The sequence below is a fragment of the Trachemys scripta genome, chromosome 15, assembly GCF_013100865.1.
Source record: "Trachemys scripta elegans isolate TJP31775 chromosome 15, CAS_Tse_1.0, whole genome shotgun sequence".
Lineage (NCBI taxonomy): Eukaryota > Metazoa > Chordata > Testudines > Emydidae > Trachemys > Trachemys scripta.
In genome coordinates this window covers 17,845,908-17,871,799 of record NC_048312.1, presented here as the reverse complement: position 1 = coordinate 17,871,799, position 25,892 = coordinate 17,845,908, and the positions used below count along the sequence as shown (strand labels likewise).

The 25,892-nt window shown below is 42.3% G+C and overlaps 1 protein-coding gene across 9 annotated transcripts in view; it reads left to right on the top strand.

Moving 5' to 3' along the window:
- PPM1F (protein phosphatase, Mg2+/Mn2+ dependent 1F) overlaps positions 1-25,892 on the top strand; it is a 45,802-nt gene that overhangs the window by 11,365 nt on the left and 8,545 nt on the right. For 8 of the 9 annotated variants that reach the window (XR_004648285.1, XR_004648283.1, XR_004648286.1 and 5 more), the window contains exons 2-6: positions 13,540-13,670; positions 20,173-20,372; positions 21,158-21,346; positions 23,059-23,202; positions 24,595-24,688. Coding sequence is in view for 4 of the 9 variants with exons in the window: in XM_034791425.1 (XP_034647316.1) it covers positions 13,540-13,670; positions 20,173-20,372; positions 21,158-21,346; positions 23,059-23,202; positions 24,595-24,688 (758 nt within the window). In the remaining 5 variants the exon portion in view is untranslated. Of the gene's footprint in view, positions 1-13,539; positions 13,671-20,172; positions 20,373-21,157; positions 21,347-23,058; positions 23,203-24,594; positions 24,689-25,186; positions 25,426-25,892 lie in introns of all 9 variants that reach the window. The other variant, XR_004648287.1, reaches the window with a different exon arrangement.

Here is a 25,892-nt window from a genome sequence, read left to right as displayed (position 1 = left end):
GGGCCTGGGAGGGGGGAGATAGTAGAGCTGGTGGGGGGCTGGCAGGGGGCTGTCCTGTCAGCTGGGCCTGGGGGTTACAGTAGAACTGAAGAGGGCTGGGGAGGCTGTGCCTGTTAGCTGCGGCTTGGAGGGCAGTAAAGCTGGGGGAAATGGGGGTTGTGCCTGTCGGCTGGGGGGCACTGGAGGGGGCTGTGCCCATTAGCTGGGGGAGGGGGACACACAGTAGAGCTGGAGAGGCTGTGCCTGCCAACCAGGAGGCAGCTGGGGAGACTGTGCCTGTGCCCCTCAGGTGGGGATGAGAGCGGGCAGTGCCCACTCTGCGGGAGGGGGAAGAAAGGAGAGTATTGTGCCCACTGGGGATGGGGGCTGTTAGTGGGGTGGAGGGTTTAAATAACGTGGGTGTATGATTGGGTGGGTTGGTGCAGGGGAGTGAGGGGCTACACCATGTCTCATTTCTTATGCCCATGCATTGGGGCACATGTGCTGTTACCGAGTAACTGGCTCTCTGCCCTATGCACTGCTGAAAGCTGAGCTATCTGTATTGTGCTGACCCTTCCAACTTTACATGGTAGAGTTGGGAGACCCCTGTGTCTAGGGTGCCTATGCAGGCTTGACAACACTCCTTAAAGTCATCTGGGGCATGAACCAGAATGATAGTCACCCCATGATAAGCAGTGAAACTGGTACAAGGTGGCAAAGATGTGCAGATGTACATTGGTGTAACTGCAGAGAGTGAAGCTCCATGCATGCAAACAGGAGTAATGGCGAGTCTAGGATAGGAAAACATTGCTATCGCTTGTTTAGTTGCACTGGTGTTCACCACACTAGGAGCTTTAGGTGGACTGGCATATGTGATTAGACTTGCTCTGAGCCAGGTTACATGACGTAATACACCAACATCCTTTTTACACTAGGATTTCTAGTGTTGCTAATGTCCGTAGAACTTAACAGATGTGCGGTATGGTAGGAAATCTTCAGAAAACATCCCTAACCTTGACAGGGCCCTTGGTATTGTTGTTGTGCTATCTACTGCTTGAATTGGACTAAGTTTAAAGAGATGTTGTCTTGAAATCTAACTAGTATTAAAAACACAAAACAAACGTAAACACAAGGTTTTTTTTAATACACATGCTCCTCCAACCCCTGCAAACTTTTGTGATTTTACAGTCTCATTTTCTTTTAAAAATGTTTCTTTCTTTCTTTTTGCTTTGTGACAGATGCACATAAATGGGGGAAACTAAAGGTCACAATCCTCTAACTGGATTTATGCGCGTGAGCCTGGGATTTCAGAGTGGGTCTTGGTGGGTGCTGTGTTCCACCTGTGTGTAGATCCAGTTGCAGGATCAAGGCCTAAATGATTAACTCAGCATGGAACACAGCTCACTATGCACAAAGGACTGTCAAATGCACAAAATTAACTGAAAAAACACAATTTTTCAGACTTACCCAAGCTGACTTCAATTGAAGTATGATACTTCTAACTAGAATAGATACAAATATTTAAACAAAGTTGACATTGTCATTTTCAGCTTCAAGACTGCAATTCTTAACAACTTGCCATTATAAACTTATGCTGCTTTAATGATCCTACATCACAATTTCAAGGGAAATATTTTTTTTCTCTTTGATCCTAATTGGTGGAGGCTCCTTCTGATAGACTCATAGATTTTTAAGGCTTGAAGGGCCTATCATGATCATCCAGTCTGACCACCTGCACGTTGCAGGACACAGAACCTCCCCCACTCACTCATGTAGTAGGCTCCATAACCTCTGGCTTTGTTGTTGCTTTATAATTTAATCAGTAAATGATGATTCTCTACCCAGCCAGAACAACCATATTATCTTATTATGTAACCCTTTGACGTCTGATTCTCTTCCCCCATTGTCTGTCTGCCTGTTTGTTATATTTTGTCTCTGGTAAGCACTTCAGAGTAGGGACCATATTTTATATGTTCTGCAAAGCACCTACCACGGTCTGTGCTTTATAAAAGGTAATAATTACAGGGGACTTGCGGAAGAATATTGTGGATTTATGTAGATTTTCACAGGTCTTCTAAATAAAAAGATGGCTTTGTGCAGTCAAAGCAGCTAGGGATTAATGAAGTGAAGAATGAGAGGAAAATTAAGATTGCTTCCATTTAGGTACACACACACACACCCCCAACATGTGTAAACTGTGTATCCAACTTTCTGGTGTAGTGTGTGTGTGTGTGTGTGTGTGTGTGTGTCGACATTTTCAAAAATGTCCAGGTAATTTAGAAGTACCAGTCCCATTGACTTTCTTAGCAACTTGTGCTCCCAAGTCACCTAGGTGACTTTGAAATTCACATCTATTTGTTCAATGACATACCCAAGGCCATAAAAGGAATCTGATTTGGGACTAAAACTCAAGAGTTCCTGGCCCCATTGCAGTGCCCTGACCTCTAGACCACACTTAGAATCATAGGGTTGGAAGGGACCTCAGGAGGTCATCTAGTCCAACCCCCTGCTCAAAGTAGGGCCAATCCCCAACTGGTCCCCTTAAGGATTGAACTCACAACCCTGGGTTTAGCAGGTCAATGCTCAAACCACTGAGCTATCCCTCACCCTTGTCTCTTTGACAAATGCAATGATTTTATTTTCAGCACTTGAGTGCATAAAAAGCATAGCTTTGAAAGGATGTAAGTTTTCTCTGCAAAAGTCAAACATTTTAACATAATTCTTTAACTATTTAAAAAAAATGCAATTACAATATATTCCTCTAATATCAGTGGCCTAAAAACTGTGATTGTCAGGCTATTATGGCTGATGTATTAGATTAATATTCTAGACCTTTCCAACACTAGAAATGCAAATTAAGTTTCTGATTAAGGTCAGAAATGAAAAGTAGTGTAGTGATCTCAAGGCAGTCCCCATTTATGAACTGGTAACAGTTGTCTTTGATCAGAGCACTGTTTAATGGAAGTGTTGTATTTTAAGTTGGATCTGAAATAAAAGGTGTGCTCTGTGATTTCTAAAGTGTTAGGAGATTAGAATGGTTCTGGATGTGCACTTTATGGATCCCACCAATGCACGGTGGTGCATGTCTTGAACAAACACCCAGCCAACTAATCACCAAGTGAACCAAGATGATATTCCTAAAAGGAACTCTATGGAGGAAAAAGGAGATCTGTGTTTTGGTCACCTGAAAAAGAACTAACTTTTAGGAACTGGGGCTTCTGCTAGTTTATAGCTGCAAATTTAGGACTGTTCTTGTGTGAATCAGTGAAAGTGGAGAGTCCATGCTGCTTTTGCAGTGCTTTCATCCTATCTGTCACTCATGCTGTTTACACAGCAAGGAGCTTACCCTGTCAGTAGCAGAATTCTTCACATACCTGCCCTCCAGCCAGTTGTGATTACACGGCCTATGTCTGAGAGTTCCTTGAGTCCCAAAACCTCATTCTAATCTCTCTCCCTCCTCCCCCCCAAACCAGGGTTATTTTTTCTTGGTCTACTGCTAGAAAAATTCAGAGGGAGAGACAAGGCAGCTGTGTAACAAAGCAGAGTAGATAAAAATGACATAGGGACCCACAACACACTTCTTCCTTGTGGAACACTCTGAAAAATCAGAAATAACTCTTTAATGAAAGATAGTCATTTCGTATTATCCCCTGCCTTTCCGTAGAAGGCAAAAAAGTGAAGCATGGAGTCTCATGCAGCATTGCTTAGGCACAGTACAGATAAATCTAAAATGCTAGATATTGAGGTCCAACTACAAAGAAAAGTTTTGCCATTCGGTTTGTGCTCTTGGAGCTGATCTAACTCTGGAACCAGAGGTGAAAAACATAACTTATTCCCAAAAGGGCTGCCATGTGGTGGAGGTGGTCGTCCAAATATTTGCATACAAGGGCAGAGAAATGATTTTTGGAAACGACAGAAGTTTGTGAACACAGGGCTCTACCAGAGGACGACTCTGGTATTCTGGCAGCATGCAGCCTCATTTTTCATAATCTAATCAAAGACCATAACTAAAATCTCTAGACTGATGGTTTCATACAGTCTCTCTCACTCCTCCTCCCCACCATATTGAGGCTTTGCACAATAAATCATAATATAGTTTTAAAGGATAAAGAATCACAATTAGATTTTCAAACTAAAAACCAGACGAACAAATGGAGAAGACCAGGAAATGGCATGGAAGGAGAAAGAAAGGAAAGGGCTCTAAAAGCCATAATTTAAGAGAGAAAAAGCTATTCGATGCATTAGGGCTTTTGTTTAAAAGTGGTGAAGGCTGTCCATAGTCAAGGATGGGAGCAAGTTACGAAACTTAAGATCATCACAGCATAGATCCAGTCACCTGTAAGATGATTGTCAGTACAGACACTTATCAGGAATAGGCTCTAATATAGCCAGACCTACCACTGTTAGACTTCAAGAAAACAGCATGGTCAGTTTAAAGCTTGGTGGTCGTTCTTTTCTTCTAGTTTGAGCTAGAATTGTACAAGAAGGCTTTGTGTAGTTTGAAATTTTGGCACTACAATATCCAACTTCTGTGGTGAAGAAGGGTCTTCTAGGTGATCAGATTGCAGTTTGGAATGAAACTCTGCCTGTGATTATTTTAATAATCTCTGCTTTGTCAGTTATTTCATTTCCATCGTAGCCAGCATTGGTGTGCAGGTCAACTCTCGATGAGTCCGAGGGCTTGTCTACGTGGCACTGGCAAAACACACCAGAAGGGTGTGATCTGTAAAGTGCTCTAAAGTTCTGCACTCTAACTGCCTTGTGTAAACTCTGCTAGTGCATTCTAAAATATCTAGATTGTATTAACATAGGAGTACATTAATATAAACTAGGTATCCTTAGAGTGCACCAGCTGGATATGCACACAAGAGTAGAGCACTTTACAGATCACACCCTTCTGGTGTGCTTTGCTGCACCACATAGACAAGCCCAAAATTCATGGACTGACAGCATCTTTGTTTCTTGAGATTGCGTCCAGTGTTGCTGTTTGGCAATCTAATGCAAGGAAAAACACTTGTTGCCTCTGGAGCGAGCCATGTTCTGACATCCACCAGTAGGAGAAGGGTTGCTGTGGCAGGGCTTTTGAGAGGAATGAGCAGGGCTGCCTGGGGGGGGGGGGGGCAAGTGGGGCAATTTGCCCTGGACCCCACAGGGGCCCCCCATGAGAATATAGTATTCTATAGTATTGCAACTTTTTTTTTATGGAAGGGGCCCCTGAAATTGCTTTGCCCCAGGCCCCCTGAATCCTCTGGGGAACCCTGGGAGTGAGTGGAAAGCTAAATGGGATTTTGCAAAGGTCTCTGAGGACCACCAGTTTTGCAATTTATGGCGAAGAAGCAGCTAGCTAGCTCAAGCCCAATCTAACTCTTGCTCTCAATACCCTCTGTTTTCTTTATAGATGGCACTATGAATAATAGTTTTTTCTAGCTCTGTAATTATGCACAGCACTTTACAGTCACGGTCAAATACTTTCCTTGTCTGAGAGATTGTGCAGTCTGAGGCATTGATCAGGTAAAGACTTGCACATGGGCTTAACTTTATACACTGTGAGTAGTGTAATTTAAGTCAACAGGATTGTTTGCATTCTGCCAAGTTAAACACATTCCTAAGCATTTGCAGAATGAGGGCTTGTGAGAGCTTAAATAATGCTCTTATATTTTTTGTAGAATTTTTTATTTGAAATATATTTCCAGGTAAAAGTCACCTGCCATGAAGACTTACAGAAAATGGGTCAATGCGTAAGGTATCCAGAAATGCTTTCCAGTAGCTTTAAAAGTTTGAATTAATCTGAAATGTTATTAATTTACCCATACTAGAAAATAAAATGAAATGTGTCCCCTCCTAATGTAGAAATGTTCCAGATTCCCTTTTCAAAGGAGCTGAAATTTATTAGAAGATGGTGGCTACTTGGTTACATACAATATAAAACACAAGCAGGTTTCCTGTTTGAAGAGACTCTACTACAATAATTGTTGTGGGACTCCTCCTAACTTCCTGTTTTGACTCTCTCCCCTACCGCCAATGCCTTTCTGGCTGTTTTTTTTTGTTTGTTTTTGTTTTAATCTTATGTTTGCCAGTACACATTCACCATCCTGTTGATGGTTTTCAATAAATGTCAAATATTTCCGTTCTCAATAAGTGTTTGTCCTCTCTCTCTTTCCTTCAGTTAGTGTTAAATTTCTTTTCCAGGCATTCTGGTTTCAGAAAAACACTTTTTAAAAGGAAAATCTAAATTATTTTAATTTTGCCTCGAGATTAATTGGGACACCGGTTCCACTATATCGCAGTAACGCTCTGATCCAGCATTCCCATTTTTCAAAGGGTGCATTATGTGCTCTTTATCTATTATTTCACCTTTTTCCCCATTGCATCCTGATTTATTTTCCCTGACAGGGAGCCAAGCATTACTCAGAGATATGCAGATTATGTTCTATGGGAAGTATCTGAGAGGAAAAAGGGTGCAATAGTGCTGCCATACATCTGGTACAGAGTACAGTTGCATTGGGAGAGAAAATAACTGGAAGTGCCTGGAATTATCTCAGAACTGGAAATAAGTCTTAGAATGGGGGAGGAAGGAAAATTGTGCTTCTGACAAGTGAAATCTTCAGTCCTTGTGCAATGTGAGCACATTTTTCAAAAGCACCTAAGTTACACTGAGACTTAGGCTAAAAAATCACTTTAGATGCTTTTGAAAATGTTATCCTATGTGTATAAATTGAAAGTCAATAAATAGTTTTCATTAGGCTTTTAAATACAAGATGGATCCTAGTCACTCTTGTGGCTTAGTCTTGATTAACTTGTGATGTATACAGATTCCTGGAATGTATTCCAGTTACATTATTTTTAAATTAATTATATTTTAAATCTATAATAAAATCTGCTGTTTTAGGCCGGGCTGATAGAGCTGCCTATTAAAGTTGCCTGACACTTCCTGTTATAAGCAACTGAAAACAGGGTCTTATAACTTTGCCAAATCTTAACCATTCAGGTTGAAATTTTCCATGCTGGGTGTCTACCTCAGGATGGATGTTTTGGAAAACTTCAGCCAAAATGGTAGAACAGTTTCCAAAAATGAGGCTAGGGAAAAATGTTTTGTCTATGTTAATTCCAGGGACCTTTACTTTGGAAAGCTCTAGCAGCCCCATACTTGGTAGGAGGGACTTGAAATTTGGCAGGAGAGTGGCTTTTGTGTTTGGGCTTCTTGCTGTCCCCATGAAAATCTGCCCACATTTGGCCTGGTTAAAGCCTTTGAAAAATTGTATATGCTCTTTAGAGGTGACTTAGATTTTAGCAGTTAAATTCCCTAAAGAGCCAATCACAGGGAGTATACTCCGATGCAGGGCAGAGCAGGACTTTTCCTGCAGTTGCAGCTCTGGGCTGCTGAGAGCCATATTGTGCCCCAGAACTGAGAGCAAAGATATACATCCAAAGAAGTGGGCTGTAGTCCACGAAAGCTTATGCTCTAATAAATTTGTTAGTCTCTAAGGTGCCACAAGTACTCCTGTTCTTTTTGCGGATACAGACTAACACGGCTGCTACTCTGGAACCAGCAAAGATACTGTCTCTTTCTTGGTTTCTCAGGGCCAAACCCCACCCCCCAATGCTGGGCCCAGGCAATGTGGAGGAGGAATCTGCCCGATCTGAATGCAAAGAGGAGAAGAGTCAGATCTATGCAGGGGTAGCAGATTGGGACAAGGAGCTTGAAGGGGAAGGGGGCTGTGGGTGGGGGAGGGGAGGAATAACTGTGGCTGGCTGGGAAAGAAAATGGACTTGGAACCAGGGAGAGAAATAGGATCACAGTAGCACTGGGAGCCAGTAGGAAAGGGAAGGCTGAGATGCACTGACTGGGCAAGGAGACTGGAGCTGAGAAGCATTTGGACAAGTGGAAGGAGGTGATGTGGGGAGAGGTGACAGATCTGATGAGGAGCCAAGGTGCAAAGAGGGAAGATTGTGATTAGGAGCTGGAAGGTTGAGAGGGGAACTTGGGATGCCTGGGCAAGGAGAGTGGGACAGGAATTCTGGAGGAATGAGGCTAGGACTTGCTATGGTAAAAATAGTATGTTAAAAGAACATTATTCGGGTTGTAAGGCAAGCACTCAACAATTAGGAAATGTGAGAATTAAGGTTGTCAGTGTTTGCTTTTGTGTAATTATGTATATAAAGAGAAAATGATCTGTCTTGTCCCTATCCTTCCCCTGAATTCTCCTTAACAGCTCCTATTCATCTCTCCGTTTTTTGGGTGATGCTGGTAACTTTGTTTTGACATGACCTCTGCTTTCAATAGTACTGTGATCCAGTAGTTTCAATAGGGAATGGATTCACGTGACTTGGATTTATATATATATATATATAATACAGTAGTGCAAAGTATGTAGAGACATTAAAAATATCTTAATGGAATGTAGTGGGCCATACCAACATTGTTTTCACAGCAAGCCTTTAGAATAAGAGTGACTCATCCAGGAGTTACAGATTGTTGGTGATATCTCATGTGAAGCATGATTTTACAAATCATTCTTTCTGTATTTGGTGGGAACAGCTGTACTCTGTAGTAGCATGATTGAAGGAAATCATGGGATTAACAGAAATGGCTGCCTCTTTCAGAAACCCCATTGTTCACACTAATCCATGGTCTTGTTGGAATCAGAAGCATCTTTTTAGAGTCCTGCACACAAGATGAAAATGACATAAATGTTAATGTGCTGTCATTTATTAACATAGCTTGCTAAACTAACCAGTACATTTGTAGGTCTACACTACAGGGCTAAGTTGACCTAAGTTACACAACTCCAGCTACGTGAATAACGTACCTGGAGTCGATGTACCTTAGATCGAATTATTGTGGTGTCTACACCGTGCTGGGCTGACGGGAGAAACTCTCCCATCAACTTACCTTATGCTTCTCGGTCTGGTGGAGGACCGGTGACGATGGGAGAGTGATTAGCGGTCAATTTAGCGGGTCTTCCCTAGACCCAAGTGTCGATGCCCCAGTAAGTGGAGACAAGCCCTAATAGTTGTTTGTGGCCAAAGAAGCAGAATTTTGCCTTAAAATTTAATTTTCAATGAAGCTTCTTAAACATTTTAGAAACCTTATTTACTTTACATACAATAGTTTAGTTATATATTATAGACTTATAGAAAGAGACCTTCTAAAAATGTTAAAATGTATGACTGGCACGCGAAACCTTAAATTAGAGTGAATAAATGAGGATTCGGCACAACACTTCTGAAAGGTTGCCAACCCCTGTTTTAGCCAGTCCTTCAGCCACCCACTGGCTAGGTTGTCAGTGGCACTGGAGACCCGATCGGCATAGCGCACCGTAACCCAGAATCCCTGAGTGATCTGCCAGCCTCAGCCTCCCAAATAGCTGGGATTACAGGAACACGCCACTGTGCCCAATATGGTAGATAGTGCTGCTAGTAAAACCCTATAAAATATAGCTCAGAACATCTAGGTTCGTTTCAGGTTTAAAAAGGACACTGCAAAGCTATTTTTCCACATCTCACTTGGCAGTGTCCTGCTCTGCTTCCTGAAAATGCTAAGGAATCTTCAGTGAATTTCCTTTTGGGGGCTGAGTGGTAATTGGCAAGAATGGAAGGATGTGATGTGATGGTTTGTAATTCTTTCCTTCACGCGGAGGGCAGAGTCTACCAGGAATGTTGCACACTTCCTGTGATTAGAGGTCTCAGTGAGACTTGTGCATTACAGCATTTCCTGTGCTTTAAAGTTCTGTCTAGGGTCCAGCCCATACTGAGCCAAGGCTTTTGAAGGTAGAACCCTGCCTAGCCTGGAACCCAAGTATTGAACACTATTCTAATGTCCACTAGAAACCTGGTTGAGCTTTTCAATTCCATTCACAAGGCACCATCGGTAAGTCTGGAAAAGATCCTTAACTGTGGCTCTTAATGGCCATTCAAATGATTTCTCTTCCTGTTTCACCCATTTTCTTTCCTGCTGTTTTCCTCATAATATTTTCTGTTTCCATCTCTGGAGATAGAACTTATATTGACACTTAATCATGGTACAAACACTTGAACCATTTCTAGGCTAAGATAAAAGGTGTGATGCTAGACTATCTTAGGTAACATGTTCTAACTAATAGCTTGTCTACATTAGATGTTTCAAACATATCTGGCTGAATGAAAGCTCAGATGGGAGTATAGGCTTTAACTTGACCAGCCTAGCACAGGTTAATGTATATGCTACTTTGTCTACACTAGACTTTTCGAACATGTTAGCACCTTTACATCATAGGCCTTGTCTACACTACTGCCTAAGTCAATGTAAGTTATGTCACTCAGAGGTGTGAGTCTCCCCTCCCCCCCACAACGTAACTTACATCAACTTAGCATGGTGTAGACACTGCTTTATGTCCTCAGGAGACACTCTCCTGGTCACGTAGCTTTCACCTCTTGTTTACATGCAGTAATTATGTTGACGGGAGAGCGTTCTCCTGTCGATGTAATGCGTCTTCACAGACATGCTAAATCAATGCAGCGGTGCCAATTTAGTGCTGTAGTGAAGACAAGCCCTTAGTCTAGACAAGGCTTAAAGCCTGACTTCCTCATGCTATACCTTGTTCTGCAATGCAGAGACTAGCTGTGTAGCTGACAGTTGCTGAAGCTAGGGCCGGTGCTACCATTAAGGCAAACTAGGCGGTTGCCTAGGGCGCCAAGATTTGGGGGAGCCAAAAAGCGGTGCCCCCAATTTTTTTTTTTTTACAGCGTTCCTGGGCTGGGCTGCCGGCGGCACGCTGACACATGCGGCTCAGACTCCCTCTTCCAGCACAGCGGCCGTTCCATGCAATTATTGTAATTGCCGGCAGGGGTGGCATGCTCGGGGAGGGGGCGTAGCAGAGGTGAGCTGGGGTGGGGAGCCCTGCGCCAGCTTCCCCTCCCCACCCTGAGGCACCCCCTTGCCCCTGCGGTAGCTCTCCGCCCCCCCTGTTTGGTGCCGCAAGCCTGGGAGAGGAGGAGAATTAGAGCGGGGGTGACGTGCTCGGGGAGGAGGCAGAGCAGAGATGAGCTGAGGTGGGGAGCTGCGGCACAGCTCCCTGGGGGGCGGGGGAGCTGCTGTGGGGGGAACTGCTGCAGGGCTGGTGGGGGGGGAGCGCCCTGGCTGAAACGTTCTTGCGCTCATGTATTTAATTCTTCTTCCTTCATCCTCCCCCCCGCAAAGATGCAGCAGCTCAAAAAGGGGGAAATAGAACATTTTCAGCTTAATACTTGCCTACTGCTGTTGCATTTCTACGTAGGTTGACTGCGTTTCTCATTTGCAAGATGGTCTTGAATCTTCGAGTTGTCCATTTCGTCAGCGCAGTCATGCTAGCATATTCCTAGTGATTTGCTTTTGTCTGTTTGGATTGGATAGGAAAACAAAGACCTTTTCAGGCTTAACCGTGCACTAAAAGAAATGGCAAAGTAGCTTCTGGTTTTCCAGTGCTTTGAAATGAAAGGAGGACTGCAAATACGCTTCTGGGTGGTTTTGGGGTACTGAAGTCACTCTCAAACTAAAATAGGACACCCCTGCTACAGAACATTGCATAAAACAAGCTTCTATATTAGCAGCCAGCTGACCTGCATGAAGATTTCTGTTTGCTGTAGCAGGAGGCACATGTGGCCATGAATACTTGACAAAGTCTGTCTTTCTTTCAGCAAGGATTTTTTAAATACAGTAAAAGCTGTTTTCTCTGGCATGTTGGGTGAATGGGGGGTTCTGGTAGTGAAAAATGCCAGTTAAATAAAAGGAAGGAAGTTTGGGTGCAGGAGGGGGCTCGGGGCGCCGGATCAAGGGAGTGCTCACCTCTGGCAGTTCCCCGCAGGAGGCAACCTGTCCCCGTAGCTCCTAGGCAGAGGTGTGGCAGGCAGCCCTGCACACTGCCCCCACCCTGAGCGCTGGCTCTGCATCTCCCACTGGCTAGGAACCCCACAGTCAATGGGAGCTGCAGGGGTGGCGCCTGCGGGCAGAGGCAGTGCGCAGAGCTGCTTGCTGCGCCTCCACCTAGGAGCAGCCAGGACAGGTCGCCGCTTGTGGGGAGCCGCCCGAGGTGAGCACCCCCGGATATGGGACCTCGCACCCCAGGTCTCCTGCGCCTCAACTCCTTTCTGGCCCCGCGCCAACCAGACTATAAACCAGATCAAGATCAGAAATGCTGGTTTATAGACATTTCCGGTTGGTGAAGTGCTGGATAAAATAGCTTTTACTGTACATTTGAGCTCTTAACATCACTAGGAACTATAAATGTTCTTTTAAGATTTGAAAACGGGGGGTTGAATCTTTATAGAGTATTTATTACGTTAAAGCCAGCCAATTTATGCAGGCCTTTCCAAACTCTTTCCAGGAAACCCCGCTCCCACCCAAACTTGTCCTTGACCTGATCCAGATGGCTTACTGCTTTACTTCTTTGGATGCAGTGTTAATATCCTGTGGATATTCAGAGACTCTCAGAGCCATGTTTGAAGTCCTGTGTTCATGAACTTCTTCGTTCCCAGTATTCTTGTTTTTATTTCCCTGCCTCTCCTCCCAGAGATCGTCAGCTGTGAATTCTTGATGCCTGCTACACAGATATATTACATATGAAAGGATAATTTTGCAGTCACACAACTTTAAAGTTGGAACAGGCTTGCCTTGAATCTGCAAATTCATTATTTAAAGCCTTATCATGAGTCTCTTGTGTGTATCATACAAAACTCTCACTGTGCATGTACTATATCTGTTCAAAGCCTAGTCCACAGTGGACACAATGGACACTTTTTTCAGTTCCTCACTGCCCTGGTTTTGTGGATCCTCAGCTCAGGAGAACCTGGGGACTGTAATGCTAGAGGCAAAACATTCCAACCTCTCTCTGACCTTATGCTGTGCTAAGATGTTACACTTTCTCTTGGCACAAAAATTCAGTCACCTTTCCCTTCACCCATCCAAAGTGTATTGGAGCTCTGGATGCTATGTGTTTGGTGGTGTGCACATACCATATACTGGGATTCTGATATGCTTTGTAATAACACAATGGATAATTATTCACTTTTCAAGGAAGAAATTCACAAAAACCCACCAAAAGAAATGAGTATTGGGGGTGGGAAGGTGAATAACTCCTATCATATCTGTTTAAAAATAAATAAATAAATAAGACATGGCACACAGTGAGAGACGCAAAGTGCCTGAGCTCAGTCCTAACAAGGCTCTGTAAGTAACAGTTCCCATCACAAAATGCAAGAGCACAAGATTTAGTCTGTGATTGAAAGAGTAAAGATGAGGCAGAATTCAAAATCACACTTCTTGCACCTGTGTTCTCAAGGGAACTGCTGTCTTTGAGTCTAAACTGAGTTTAGAGACTTATAAAGGTCTTTATTATTACCAGTATTTGTAGTATACAAAGTGTGACACTTATTTTCAGTGGTCTCTGGAGACTGTTAAAGTTACATCCCTGACCAGGAGTCACAATTATTAGTAGCTGCTGGAGCTTTCTAACTTTTTGAGCCGAGGTTGCTGACTTCAGGAAGGCCACGGTTCAGTTTAAATTTAATCCAATATATTTCTTTTTTTTCTTTTCTTCACATCAGGGATGCACCGCCTTTTCTTGCAGCATCTTTGATCCACGCTGCAATTGATGAGGTGCTACAGACTGATCTTTCTGTTTTTAAGAAGCAGAGTGTGGAAGGGGAGGAAGAAGGAGACCAGGGGAAGTTCACCTGTAAGTATAATATCCCTCTGTGGATTTCCACAGGGTGTCTGCTGGAACACTTGTAGTTTGAAATACTTCCTGGAATACCTGGTGGGATATTTTGGCAAGCCAATAGGAGCAGAGCTTTCATCACGCTGCAGAATGTGGGATGAGGGATGGCTTTGTGGTCGAGGGGCAAGCATGGAGTGTGGAGACCTGGACCAAGACTTTCAAAACTGATTAGTGATTTGGGGTGCCCAGCAAAGGGCTGTGATTTTCAGAAAATGCCAAGCTACCTACTTCTTGAAAATCAGAGTTGAGTCACATTGGAAGGAGTAACTGCGCTCTAGCTCTGTTGCTAAATGAAGAGACTTCTGTGAAGAGTTGATTCAGTCTTTCTTGAGTTGTTAACCTTTTGTAATTTTGAAGTGCATTTGTTTCTTTACATGAGTAACCTTTTCAATGATTAGCTAGTGGTAGTCCATTAATGTGCCTTTTCAACCCACACTGGAATCAGTGGGGTCTCTACTATGCAGCTACATTAAACATTGTAAGTGCAACCCATTTAAATCTTTGAGCATCTCTGCCCACACTCAGGATCGAGGTGACAGTACCTATGGTCACGCTTGAGCCTGCAAGTGTCAAAATTCCAGGCCTTTACATTTCGTGAAACAACTACCTGAAGGGGGGTTCCAAAGAGGATGGAGTTAGGCTGTCCTCAGTGGTGGCAGATGACAGAACAAGGAGCAATGGTCTCAAGTTGTACTGGGGGAGGTTTAGGTTGGATATTAGGAAAAACTGTTTCACTGGGAGGGTGGTGAAGCACTGGAATGGATTACCTAGGGAGGTGGTGGAATCTCCATCCTTAGAGGTTTTTAAGGCCCGGTTTGACAAAGCCCTGGCTGGGATGATTTAGTTGGGGTTGGTCCTGCTTTGAGAGGGGGTTGGACTAGATGACCTCCTCAGGTCTCTTCCAACCCTAATCTTCTATGATTCTGTAAGATCATCAGTACTGTAAGGACCACGTGATGATTGGTGGAGAACTGTTCTTGGACCTTCTACCTGGTGCCTCCATTTCCTCACAACCAGTTGACATTGGGGTAGGGAACAGACAGTTGCACACTGTTTGAGCACTGTGTAACAACCAGTTCCATCACATTTATTCACTAGCATTTTTAACTTTAAGCCTTACCAAACCTCCTTTTACCATTTGATTTGGAGCTAGAGTGAGGGTCGGATGCTGCAGGAATCCGAAGCTAGAAATGGAAATAATCTCTTGGGTAATCTAGTCCATCCCAGACAATGAACGTTATTTCCTGTTACACACATTCTCCAATCTGTTTTTAAAAGCCCTACAGGATGGGGCTTCCACTTCTTACCTTGCAAGACTGATCCACTGGCCATTAGATTTCATTATCCAGAAATCTTTTCCAATATTCAGCTTAAATTTTCTTTCTTAACTTCATCCCGTAATTCTTGGCTGTATCCTTTACAGCTCCCTAAATATTTTCTCTCCCTCCTTGATGTGTACAGACTTCATGTGTTTGTAGACAGTTATCACTCCCCCTCTTTATATGCAAAGAGCTGGTTTCAATCAAATTGGCCAAGACCTAAATAGCTAGTGCTAACTCTCCTCCTCCAGAGTATAGAAAAATTATGTGGTGGTAGACTTTAATAGAGAATGTGGGAAGGGAAGTGCAGGAAATATAAACAAAATTGTTTTTAAACACAGTCTTCTCAAGACATTTAGCAGGTTTTTAGTCCCACAGATTCAGGAAACATTTTTCATTCATAGGCCAACCCAGTTCGCTTTCTCAGAATTGAGCTGATAGTAAATTGGCTCCATCTCCTGGGATACTTGAAAACTGCAGGCCCTTACGGAAAGCTGAGCTACTTAGGGCTGGTCTACACTGGGGGGGGAGTCGATCTAAGATACGCAACTTCAGCTACGCGAATAGCGTAGCTGAAGTCGAAGTATCTAAGATCGAATTACCTGGGGTCCACATGGCACAGGATCGACGGCCACAGCTCCCCCGTTGACTGCGCTACCGCCGCTCACTCTGGTGGCGTTCCGGAGTGGATGGTGAGCGTGTTCGGGGATCGATATATCGCGTCTTAACGAGACGCGATATATCGATCCCAGATAAATCGATTGCTACCTGCCGATACAGCGTGTAGTGAAGATGTACCCTTAGAACTGTGATCATCTCTCAATAGCTGCAAGCATTTCTTTATGAAATTGGCTTGTTCATTCCCGCAATATCCTAGAAGACATTGTGGATGCCTCATAAGCCTTTCATAAATTTTCAGTCTCATAGGCCTAGCTTCTGCCATTCTTACTCACTTGAGTAATACCTTTCTCTGAGAGCAGTCCCATTGATTTAAATAGAACTACTTAGAATACTCGATATGAGTAAGGATGGTAAAATAGCCCAGGATGGACAAAGCACTAATAATCATAAGTATTCACTCACTGCATATAGACTGCTGCTGTTTTCTGATTCATTGGATTTAATCCTTTTGTATTCTGACTGTGCCAACAGAAGGTTGCCTAGAGGGGGACACAGTGGTGCTAACTGCCCATGCTTCCTGTTTTTTCGGGGGAGGAGGGCACAGTTGACTGCTACAGCTCCCAAAGTAGATAAAACCAGTTAGTAAGAGTTGGGACCAGCACAATTCCCAGGCAGCCTCTGCCAGCGGGGTTCCTATAGAGCCTGGCTAGAATTTAAAGCTGCCTTCACCAGTTAGAGTCCTCAGGGCAGTATGGTCATGATACTGCTGATTACCACCCTCCAGGATAATCTACTTTCCAAAGCAACTGCCACACAGGGTTAAGGAGATGCAATTTGTGCCCTAGGTACTCAAGGTGAAAGTGTGGCTCAATATTTGTATCCCCTTGATTGGATTCTAGATGTGGGTTTCTTTCTTTTGGGGATAGGGTGTGTGGAGGTTAATGTGATTTCACCAGTGTAGTGCATGTCACTGGGTGAGAACCAGAGATCTATGTCATTGTGGCCCTATGTAGTCTAGAAAAGCAAGCTTAAATGTTTTAAACAAGGGTCATTCTTATGGCACTAAAAGAAATTCCAAAAACAGAAAGGCAAACCAACAAACCTACCTTTTTGAAGATGACCTTGCAAAAATTTTGGTAGTCTGAGCAGTGTGGTGTAAGGTAGGAAATGGAGGCACAAGTCCACTCAATTTTGCCTTTATTTATAAATAAATCACTTTCTGAAAATTTATAGTTTCTGATCATATATTTGGCAGATAATAAGTAGATAAGATGGAACAGCTGGGGGCCCAAGTTACTGAGTTCCAGGGTTCTGGGTTGCTCTTAGACACTTCATGATGATCTTCTCAGTGTCTGGTCCAGCATTCTCCTACTTGGTCCCTGGTTTGCTTGTTTTTTGTTTGTTTAATATCTTTCCACATGACCTATTCATTACCTTTCTTCCAGTCAACATTGAGTATTGAGTGTTGTGTAACCTGTGCAATACACATGTGCAAGCTTCAATTAACATAACTTTTGCTGTCTACGCTATTTTTGTCATGTCTCCTTGTCACCGTACTACTGTTTTTCCTCAACATAGGGATTTTTTTTTAGCATTACATTTTATCTTCAACACAATACATTCCATGAACAAATCACCTTTGTGCTGTCAGCTATGAGTATTATTTAAGTAAGCCTACATAAGAGAGAAATTGGCAAGACAACTCATGTCAAGCAAAAGCTAAGCTATAGACTTAATATAAGTATTACCCTGGCCTGTCTAAGCTTGTTCACTACACATAATTTAGTGTTAATAGTTTGATTAATGAAATGTAACCCTTATTTTTACCATTCAGCAATTCGTCAAGTTTCAATATCATAATTCAATAAATGTATATCATCCTACATTATTTATTAACATAACCTTTACTTTTTATTTAAGTAGAAAAGTTATGAAAAACATATCGTTAATGTCATCATATTATCTTTTCCAAACACTGGTTTCCAAGTAACCTTTTACTCAAAATTTTAGCTTGTAAATCATTTAAAAAAACCTGTCCGCTAACCATGGCATGGAGTTCACAAACCACTTAAAACTTACATAAAGAATAAAAACAAGAATGGAAAAATATAAAGCAAAACCAGAACAAAAATCACAGAAAAAAGAGAAATGAGACAAGATACAAAGGGACAGAAAAAACAGGAGTTGTGGAAAGAATATGGACAGAAAGCAAAAAGGACGCAAGAAACTATGCTAGAGTATGAGGGGATGGGGGGGAAATATAGCACTCAAAACCGTCCAGCTAAGCACATACCTGAACTATGTATATGTGTGTTTTTATTATGGTTTCCCCAGGGCCGGCTCCAGGGTTTTGGCCGCCCCAAGCAGCCACCAAAAAAAAAAAAAAAAGCCGCGATCACGATCTGCGGCGGCAATTCGACGGAAGGTCCTTCGCTCCTAGTGGGAGTAAGGGACTTGCTGCCGAATAGCTGGACCTGCCGCCCCTGTCCGGAGTGGCCGCCCCAAGCATCAGCTTGCCAAACTGGTGCCTGGAGCCGGCCCTGGGTTTCCCTTGCCCTACTTTTCAGTTGCTTATTAAACCCACTTGTCTTGCCTTAACTGTAGAGCAGGAGCCATCTTTCACTCTGTTTATACAGTGCCTAGCACAAAGGGGCCTCGCTCCTCACTGATTCCCATAAGTACTATTATAATACAAATATTAAATAACTTTGTTGATTTGCTAGGATATACTTTAATCTTTTAAAAAGATAAATTTTTGCCTTGAGATGAGACTTGCCATGATAGACTAGAATACCATTGATCTTTCATGAAAATAGACTTCAAACTAATTTTAAAAACTTGGGTTAGTGACACAATATCACCATACTGTTTAAATGCCTGGTTAAGGAAACGTGCCTCACAGGCATTATGGTGTGTAATGGCATGCATATTTAGATTATATTAACCAGCATCTGTAGACCATCTAAATTGATCTTCTCAATTTAAAAATAGCTGCATATGTGGTGAGTGCATGTCTCAGAATTAAATATCTTGCCTATTTAAAATTTCTAAAAAATAAGTAAATCAAAAGTGATTATATCACAGACCAACCACTTGCCAAAATTTGGTGCATTAAAAATCAAAGTTCTTTTCATTCTCAGGGTGCAAGAAAGTATCTGAAACTGGACATCCAGTACCATGGATAAGAGAACGTGCTTGAGAAACTGGAGTTAATGCTGAGACATTCTTAGTGCTAGCAAGAGTTGCTATAATATAGAAATTGAGAAGGTAGTTTACCCAGTAAAGAATTTCAGTGCTGTAAAGTAGGAAGATCTGTGATAGTTAATTGCTTTGGCTGTATAGATGCTCTGCTCACCCTTTAAGCAAGTTGATTTAGCATTGGGTGATAGTTTTTACTTAGACAGCAAACTTAAAATTTCAGCCTACTTGAGAGACCCTGCATTGCTAAGCTAGAAATTATCACAAATATCACAGTTTATTGCTCACCAGACTGAATGCTGGGATTAATGAAATTTGAGATGAGTCCAGGAAAGGATTTGAGTGTCTGGCTAGTACTTTTTATGTTGCTCTCTACGGGTGTTGTGATTCTGCTCTGTAATGGCAAAGCAGTAATGTGGCAGAGATGGTCTTCTGTCCCTCATGCTTTTAACATCTGATAGTTCACTCTCTGTGTGAAAATGATTAAACTGTTGTCTTCTTCAAACACTTCTGCAGTCTGATTAAGCTGGGCTACTACCCAGTTGATCCCTCAAGTGATACGTTCTGTGTGTATCCATTGTTTTAGGTGACTGTAATTCAACTGCACATAACCCGGGTCTAACCCAGACTAATATTTGTGACTTGTGTCAAGACAACAGCAGCCCTGTGCACAGTCTTAGAGTTTTCTGATCTGCATCTAATTTTCTTTATAAACGGATACACTTCCACCATTATGCACAATACATTGCACTCTCAATTCCCAGTACTGAATCTTTTATGTCCAATCTACTAAACTGACTTTGATCCTCGTTGTGACCTTAAGCGGTCTATTGCCCTGGAGAACTGTCTGCCATTTGATAGCACGATGAACTTCAGAGGTAATAACTATTTAATGAACTGGGTGACTGAAAGATCCTCTTGTCCATAATACTGTACTGTTGGGTCAGAACTTTTTGCCTGTGATTCTAAGAGGGGTTTGACTCAGAAGCATATGGACCAAGCATCATAATATATACTTGTTGCTTCTTTTTTCATAGTGTCCCAATGGAGTGACTTTCGGAGGAAGTGTTCTGTGTATCCATAGGCACTCTTGTACCAGTGGATTAAAGGGAGGGATAGAACTATGGCTCCAAGTCAGAGGCTAGTACAGGCAGAATATGTTGAGAGAATGCATGTAGACCTAGGGAAGGAAACTTGTAGGAAAAGACAAGTGAGGGGTAAGTAAGAGAGAGGATATTGGGTTTGAATATCATCATTTGTTTTCCTCCTCCTTTTCCCAAACATACAACTAAGTCACCTACTGTCTGTCTCTCTGCCATCAGTGCTGGATGGAGGCTCTTTGCAGCGCTGTTTCTTTAATAAGCTGCGAGACATCTGCTGTGAATGGCAGTTGCTTCTGCCATCCCTGAAGTCACTGAAGCGCTTCCTGCTTATTTCCAGCCATGCCATCCGCAACGTCCGCCGGAAAATGGAGGACAGACATGTTTCTCTCCCAGAATTCAATCAGCTCTTCGGCTTGTCGGTAAGTCTCTGGGGCCAGGAGAGGTCAGTTCTAGCATTCAAATACCCCTTGAAACACACTTGTGTCCTAGTATCACAAAGTGATCACTTTTGGGAGGTACTACGAAGGATTTACTGACAGCAGTCCTTTTATCAGGTCTGTACTGGAGCAGAGACCTACTGGATCTGTGTATTTGGGCTAGCTATATAGCAGTTTTTTGTGACATTGATATGCTCCCACCACAAGGGGGAGAGAGGGAAAATAATTCACTTTGGAAGTGGGGGCTGTTGCTATATTTTGTGAGAGAATTGATGATGTAAAGATGAAAAATAGCATTTTGGTTGAGGATTCAGGGATGCTTACTAAAGATATAATGGAACCACACAACCTTCCAATCTGCCTTCTCAATTCCTATTCCTTTTCAAGAATCTGGTCAGTGATCAACAAGGAGCAAAGAAAAATAACACATACCCCCATGAGATGCATATTCTATCTATTTTACACATTGGTAAACTGATGCAAATTACCCAAGGTTACACACAGTTAGTGGGAAAGCTCAGAGTAAAATACAGGCATCCTAATTCCTACTCTCCAAGTCAGTTTGCTAGATCATGCCACCTTACTTTCTTTTCCCGGGGAAGATCATGGTGTTTGTGGCTCTCAGTGTATTTGCGTAGCATTGTGTTTATGTACACGCTTGTGCTCTCTCATACCTATGTGCACACATTCTTTCACTGAAATGCTTGCATAAAATCTGGCAATTAACTTTTATTTATGAACTCTTTGTATCTCCCTCCTGCCAAAAGGATGACGTTGATCGAGCATACTTTGCTGTATTTGATGGCCATGGTGGAGTGGATGCCGCCAATTATGCAGCAACTCATTTGCACATAAATGTTGCATTACACAAGGAGATTCTTAAGAACCCAACTGAGGCCTTGAAAGGCTCTTTCCAGCAAACTGATGAAATGTTCCTTTTCAAAGCTGAAAGAGAGGTGAGTGCGTAGAGTAGGTTGCCCACCCTCCAGGACTGTCCTGGAGTCTCCAGAAATTAAAGCTTGTCATGTGATGAAACCTCCAGGAATACATCCAATCAAAATTGGCAACCCTAATGTAGAGCCAGATTCCATTGTAGTTAAGCAGTTGGAGAATTGCTTGGGTGACAGTAAAAAGGAATGGTGTTATGCAGAGAATTTTGATCTCATACAGTTAGACTTTGAATTCATTCTGATTTGTTTGCCAAGTATCCTAAGTGGAAAGTATTTCATTGGTCAAATTAAAATCTCCCTTCTCATAAGAACCAGTGCCTGCAAATTCAGGGAGATGGAAACTTTGAAGTGAGGAGTTAGTGCTATTTCAGGATCCTTAACCTCAGGGAATATACAGGCAACAAAGAGTTGCTTCCCCGTGGGGGGGAGGGGGAGGGAAAGACTAGCCCCAATTGTATCTGCATAATTTAATACAGAGGCAAATAAAATCTTTGTATTTATTTTCTTAAGGCTGGTTCCACTAGCACCATCACTGACCTTTCTCTTCCTCCTTTCCCCATATTCGGGAGAGTGAAGTCGGTGCATGGCAAGATAACTGGAGGATGAGAGATTTTAAAAATGAGTTAAACGAGGTTCTTGAGTTCGAAGTATTGTAAAGGAACTAAAAGTGGTAAAGGTCAAATGAAGGACACTCTTCCATCTTTATAGCAGCAGCATTGAAACTTGACCATTCAAAGTGCAACAAGGATGGCTTTTTATAATGGACTGTAATACAGCAGTGAAGAAATGCTCACCCTGAGAATATTTTTCACTGCCGCTGGGAAGGCAGAGATAGGGTGGCTACATCTGTTTGTATGGGGAAGAAAAGGCACGTTCAGTACTGAAAAGGTTCTTGCTGCTGAAGTTAAAATCAAACTGATGCCTCTGCTTTTCAGAAAAACCCAAATAACCAAATGGTTCTGGGCCCTTTGAAGCTAACGCTGGAGTTAGCGAAGACAAGGGGAAGAGCATAACTATAGCAGTGTCAGACACTTGAATGCTAGAATAGAGTTTCTTCTAAACCTGTGTTTTCTCTTATGTCTGCACCTTTTATTCAGTGGATTGCCATTCACAAAGGTCTAAATTGCTGCATAGTTAACGACCTTTAATTAACCCTAATTAAGGTTAAGATTTTGTCATGGTTATTTTTAGTAAAAGTCACAGACCGGTCACGGGCAATAAACAAAAATTCATGGAAGCCGTGACCGGTCTGTGACTTTTGCTGCTGCGGCTCCATGGTTTCCCCTGCCACCGTGGAGGCTGGGAGCTGTGGGGCCAGTTCCCCCTCTGCCCATGGCATCTGAGAACTGCAGAGTGACCATATTTCCCAAAGAGAAAACGGGATACCCCCAGCCTCTCTCCTGAGGCGTCCCGCTCCCCACTCGAGGCTGTCACCCATCACTGGAACCCTGACGAGAGCCCCCTCAGAGGTCTGCCACCTGTCGCTGGAACCTTGCAGGGGGCTGCCTGTTGCTGGAACCCTGCCATGGCCCTGCTGGCTGCCAGCTCCAGAGTCCCGCAGCCCCTGGGGCTGAAGCGGAGAATGTCACGGAGGTCTCTGGAAGTCATGGATTCATGAAGTCATGACCTCCATGACATAAACGTAGCCTTAACCCTAATTTACAATGTTATGATGTTAAACTGCAGTTTAACTTGCACTGCTCTGTTTCCCTTTGTAGAGGCTGCGGAGTGGTACAACAGGTGTATCTGCCTTAATTGTAGGGAACAGGTTACACATAGCCTGGGTTGGAGACTCCCAGGTAATGTTGGTGCAGCAGGGAAAAGCTGTGACCCTGATGGAACCTCACAAACCTGAAAGAGAAGTAAGCCTGTTTTCTTTGGCTCTCTCCTCTGATGGCTGTAATTAATTTACTTTTGGCTCACTGAATCTCTTTAAATGAAGACCTGGCCAACTACCAGCTGACACTGAACTGCTCTCTTTGTAGACAGTTTATAAAAAAGGTCTCTAGGTAGCTTTGGAACTATTTGGAATCTCTAGATTCCCTGGAGTGTGGCACGTATGCAAGTCTATAACTAGAATGACAAACTGAGCTGATGGTATTGGTGGCTGATCTCATCCTTGCAATGGATGAGGATACGGTCTGTTAGCAGTTGTTAAATGGTCATGAGTTACAGCTTTTAAATGTAAAGTCTCTAGCAGGACTAGATGGATCCACTTCTCAGTGATTTCATCCCTTTTAAGTTGGACAGTTATGGAGCATAGTAATGATGTGTCAGTCTTGCCTTTCTCCTGTCTAGTTGTGTGTTCTCAATGCATGTTTTTCCAAAGGAAAAAAGGATTGTGCTGAAGAACAGACTTGATCTGTACTCTCAGTTGCGAATGCCCTTAAAAAAAATAAAAAGAACCTTCTGAAAACTGTAGTACTATGGAATTTTGCATACATAGCAACCATGAAAAATCTACAACTGCGAGCCTTTTATTTAACAAAAGTAACTGATTTTTTTTTAAAGTCACCATTGAGTTAGTAAATAAATGTTTTAATTTCAGACCTGGCTTACATAATAGCATCGTTCAAAAAGCAGTAATAGTCTAGTATCATAACTGGCTTAATTAATCTTACATTTCTTTTTATTACAGTAGGTCAAATATAACTAAACTGATTTATGTACAAACTGAAAAGGCAGTCGCAAGTTTTTAGGGATGGCATTGCATGAACCTTCTTCTTTATAGTATGAACAATATAAAAGTTTTTGTAGGGCTTGAGGAATATGGATTATATTAATGAAAATGAAATTTGCCTCTAAATGCACTTTTTATTTGTACATCTAAAAACCTTAGCTTTACAATTATCCTTTTCTTCCTACTTCCATTCACAATCTTAAATATTTGCACAGTGATGGGGATATTGCTAGTTTGTTCCTATAGAAATGACCTAGACAGGGATTCTTCCCTTTTGTTTCACGAACAAGCAATGGTGCAGTCATAGGGAAGATATCTTGTCGTGTCTTGTTCATGTATACTCAACTGAACATTGCAATAAGACTGTTTTTTTGGTTTTTTTTTAATAAGCACATTTTTCTCTGAACACTATTGATTCCCATTTATTTAAAAATATAAAGCTGTTTGCATCCTACTATAAGTATACAAGTTGAAGGGATTTAAGATTTTTCTCTGCAACACTGGCTAGCAGTGAATTTAGTGAGATCTGGGATATGCTCTTAGTATAAAGAGTTGATGTGCTTCTTTCTTCTAGGATGAGAGAATGCGTATAGAAGCCCTAGGTGGCTGTGTGACCTACATGGACTGCTGGAGGGTCAATGGAACCCTTGCTGTTTCCAGGGCTATTGGTAAGTAAGGCCATCTAAGTTAGTCAAAATTGAATTATCCTTAAACACATAATCTAAAAAATCCTGGGACTGAATTAAGTAGACAACCATTCATTAATAAAGAGATTATAGTGTTTGCCCAGCTTGGGCCAAAGAGTAAATTGCTTCTATTATTGTAATTGCTTGAATAATGGAGTATTAAATTGCTTGGTCAGCACAACCCTTATCAGTTTTTGAAGGAAAAAATAAAACTAGTTCAATTCCTTCTTTGAAACATCTATAATAACATATCATGTTGCAAATGAAAGCCCAACAAGCTCGCAGAGTATATTGTACATGACACTAGAGCAAATATTGGCTTCTGATCTGATAGATGTCTGAATATCTCCATATAAGGTGGGTGAGTTAATATCTTATTGGATCAACTTCTGTTAAATAAAGAGACAAGCTTTTGACCTTAGAGGTTTTTTTATTTATCCATTTTAGTATCTACAAGTTGTTCTCTTCACTGTGTTTCAGAAGTCAAATTGTAGTGTCATCCTTCAAACTGCAAATAGCTAACATAAACATTAGCAGTGGACCATTAGCATTTAAATGCTAATATTCCCAAATGCCGTGCAAAGAACTTTCTTGGACGCTTGCCACTTAAAGTGAAATGAGAAAAGACCCTAGGCAGCAGCAGTGAATGAAGAATTGTAATGGCTGAACTGAAGCAAGTTATCATACATTTATACAGTATCTTTTTTAATTGAGAAGTGGTAAGCTTGTCTCACTTGTGTTGAAATGAATGTGTACAGGTGGAACTGTTGATTTAAGTATTTGGGCACTCTGCTGCATGAAAGGGGATGTTCTTATTCCTGTTTATCGCTAATGAAAATAAACTTCCTCCCTGGCGTTCCAAGGGTTTCACAAGATACACACTTCTCTCAAAAAAAACAAAAACAAAAAAAAACCAACCCCAAAGTATCCCAGCATTTTCTGAGGGAGGAAAATTTGAGGTTTTCCTTGGTGAGCTCCTCATATCATTCTGTTCTAGAGGAGCGGTATAATGAGCCATGGTACCATCCCCAAAACACAGTAAATGTCCTTAAATCCATATGAATCCCAGGGGATCGTCAGGAGTTGAAGTCCTTCTCCATTGGCTCTGTAGCCCCCAACCATCTCTTTCCTTCATGGGGCATTGAAAGAGCTGTGCATGGATCTCGGAGATATGATCTGGCCCTAA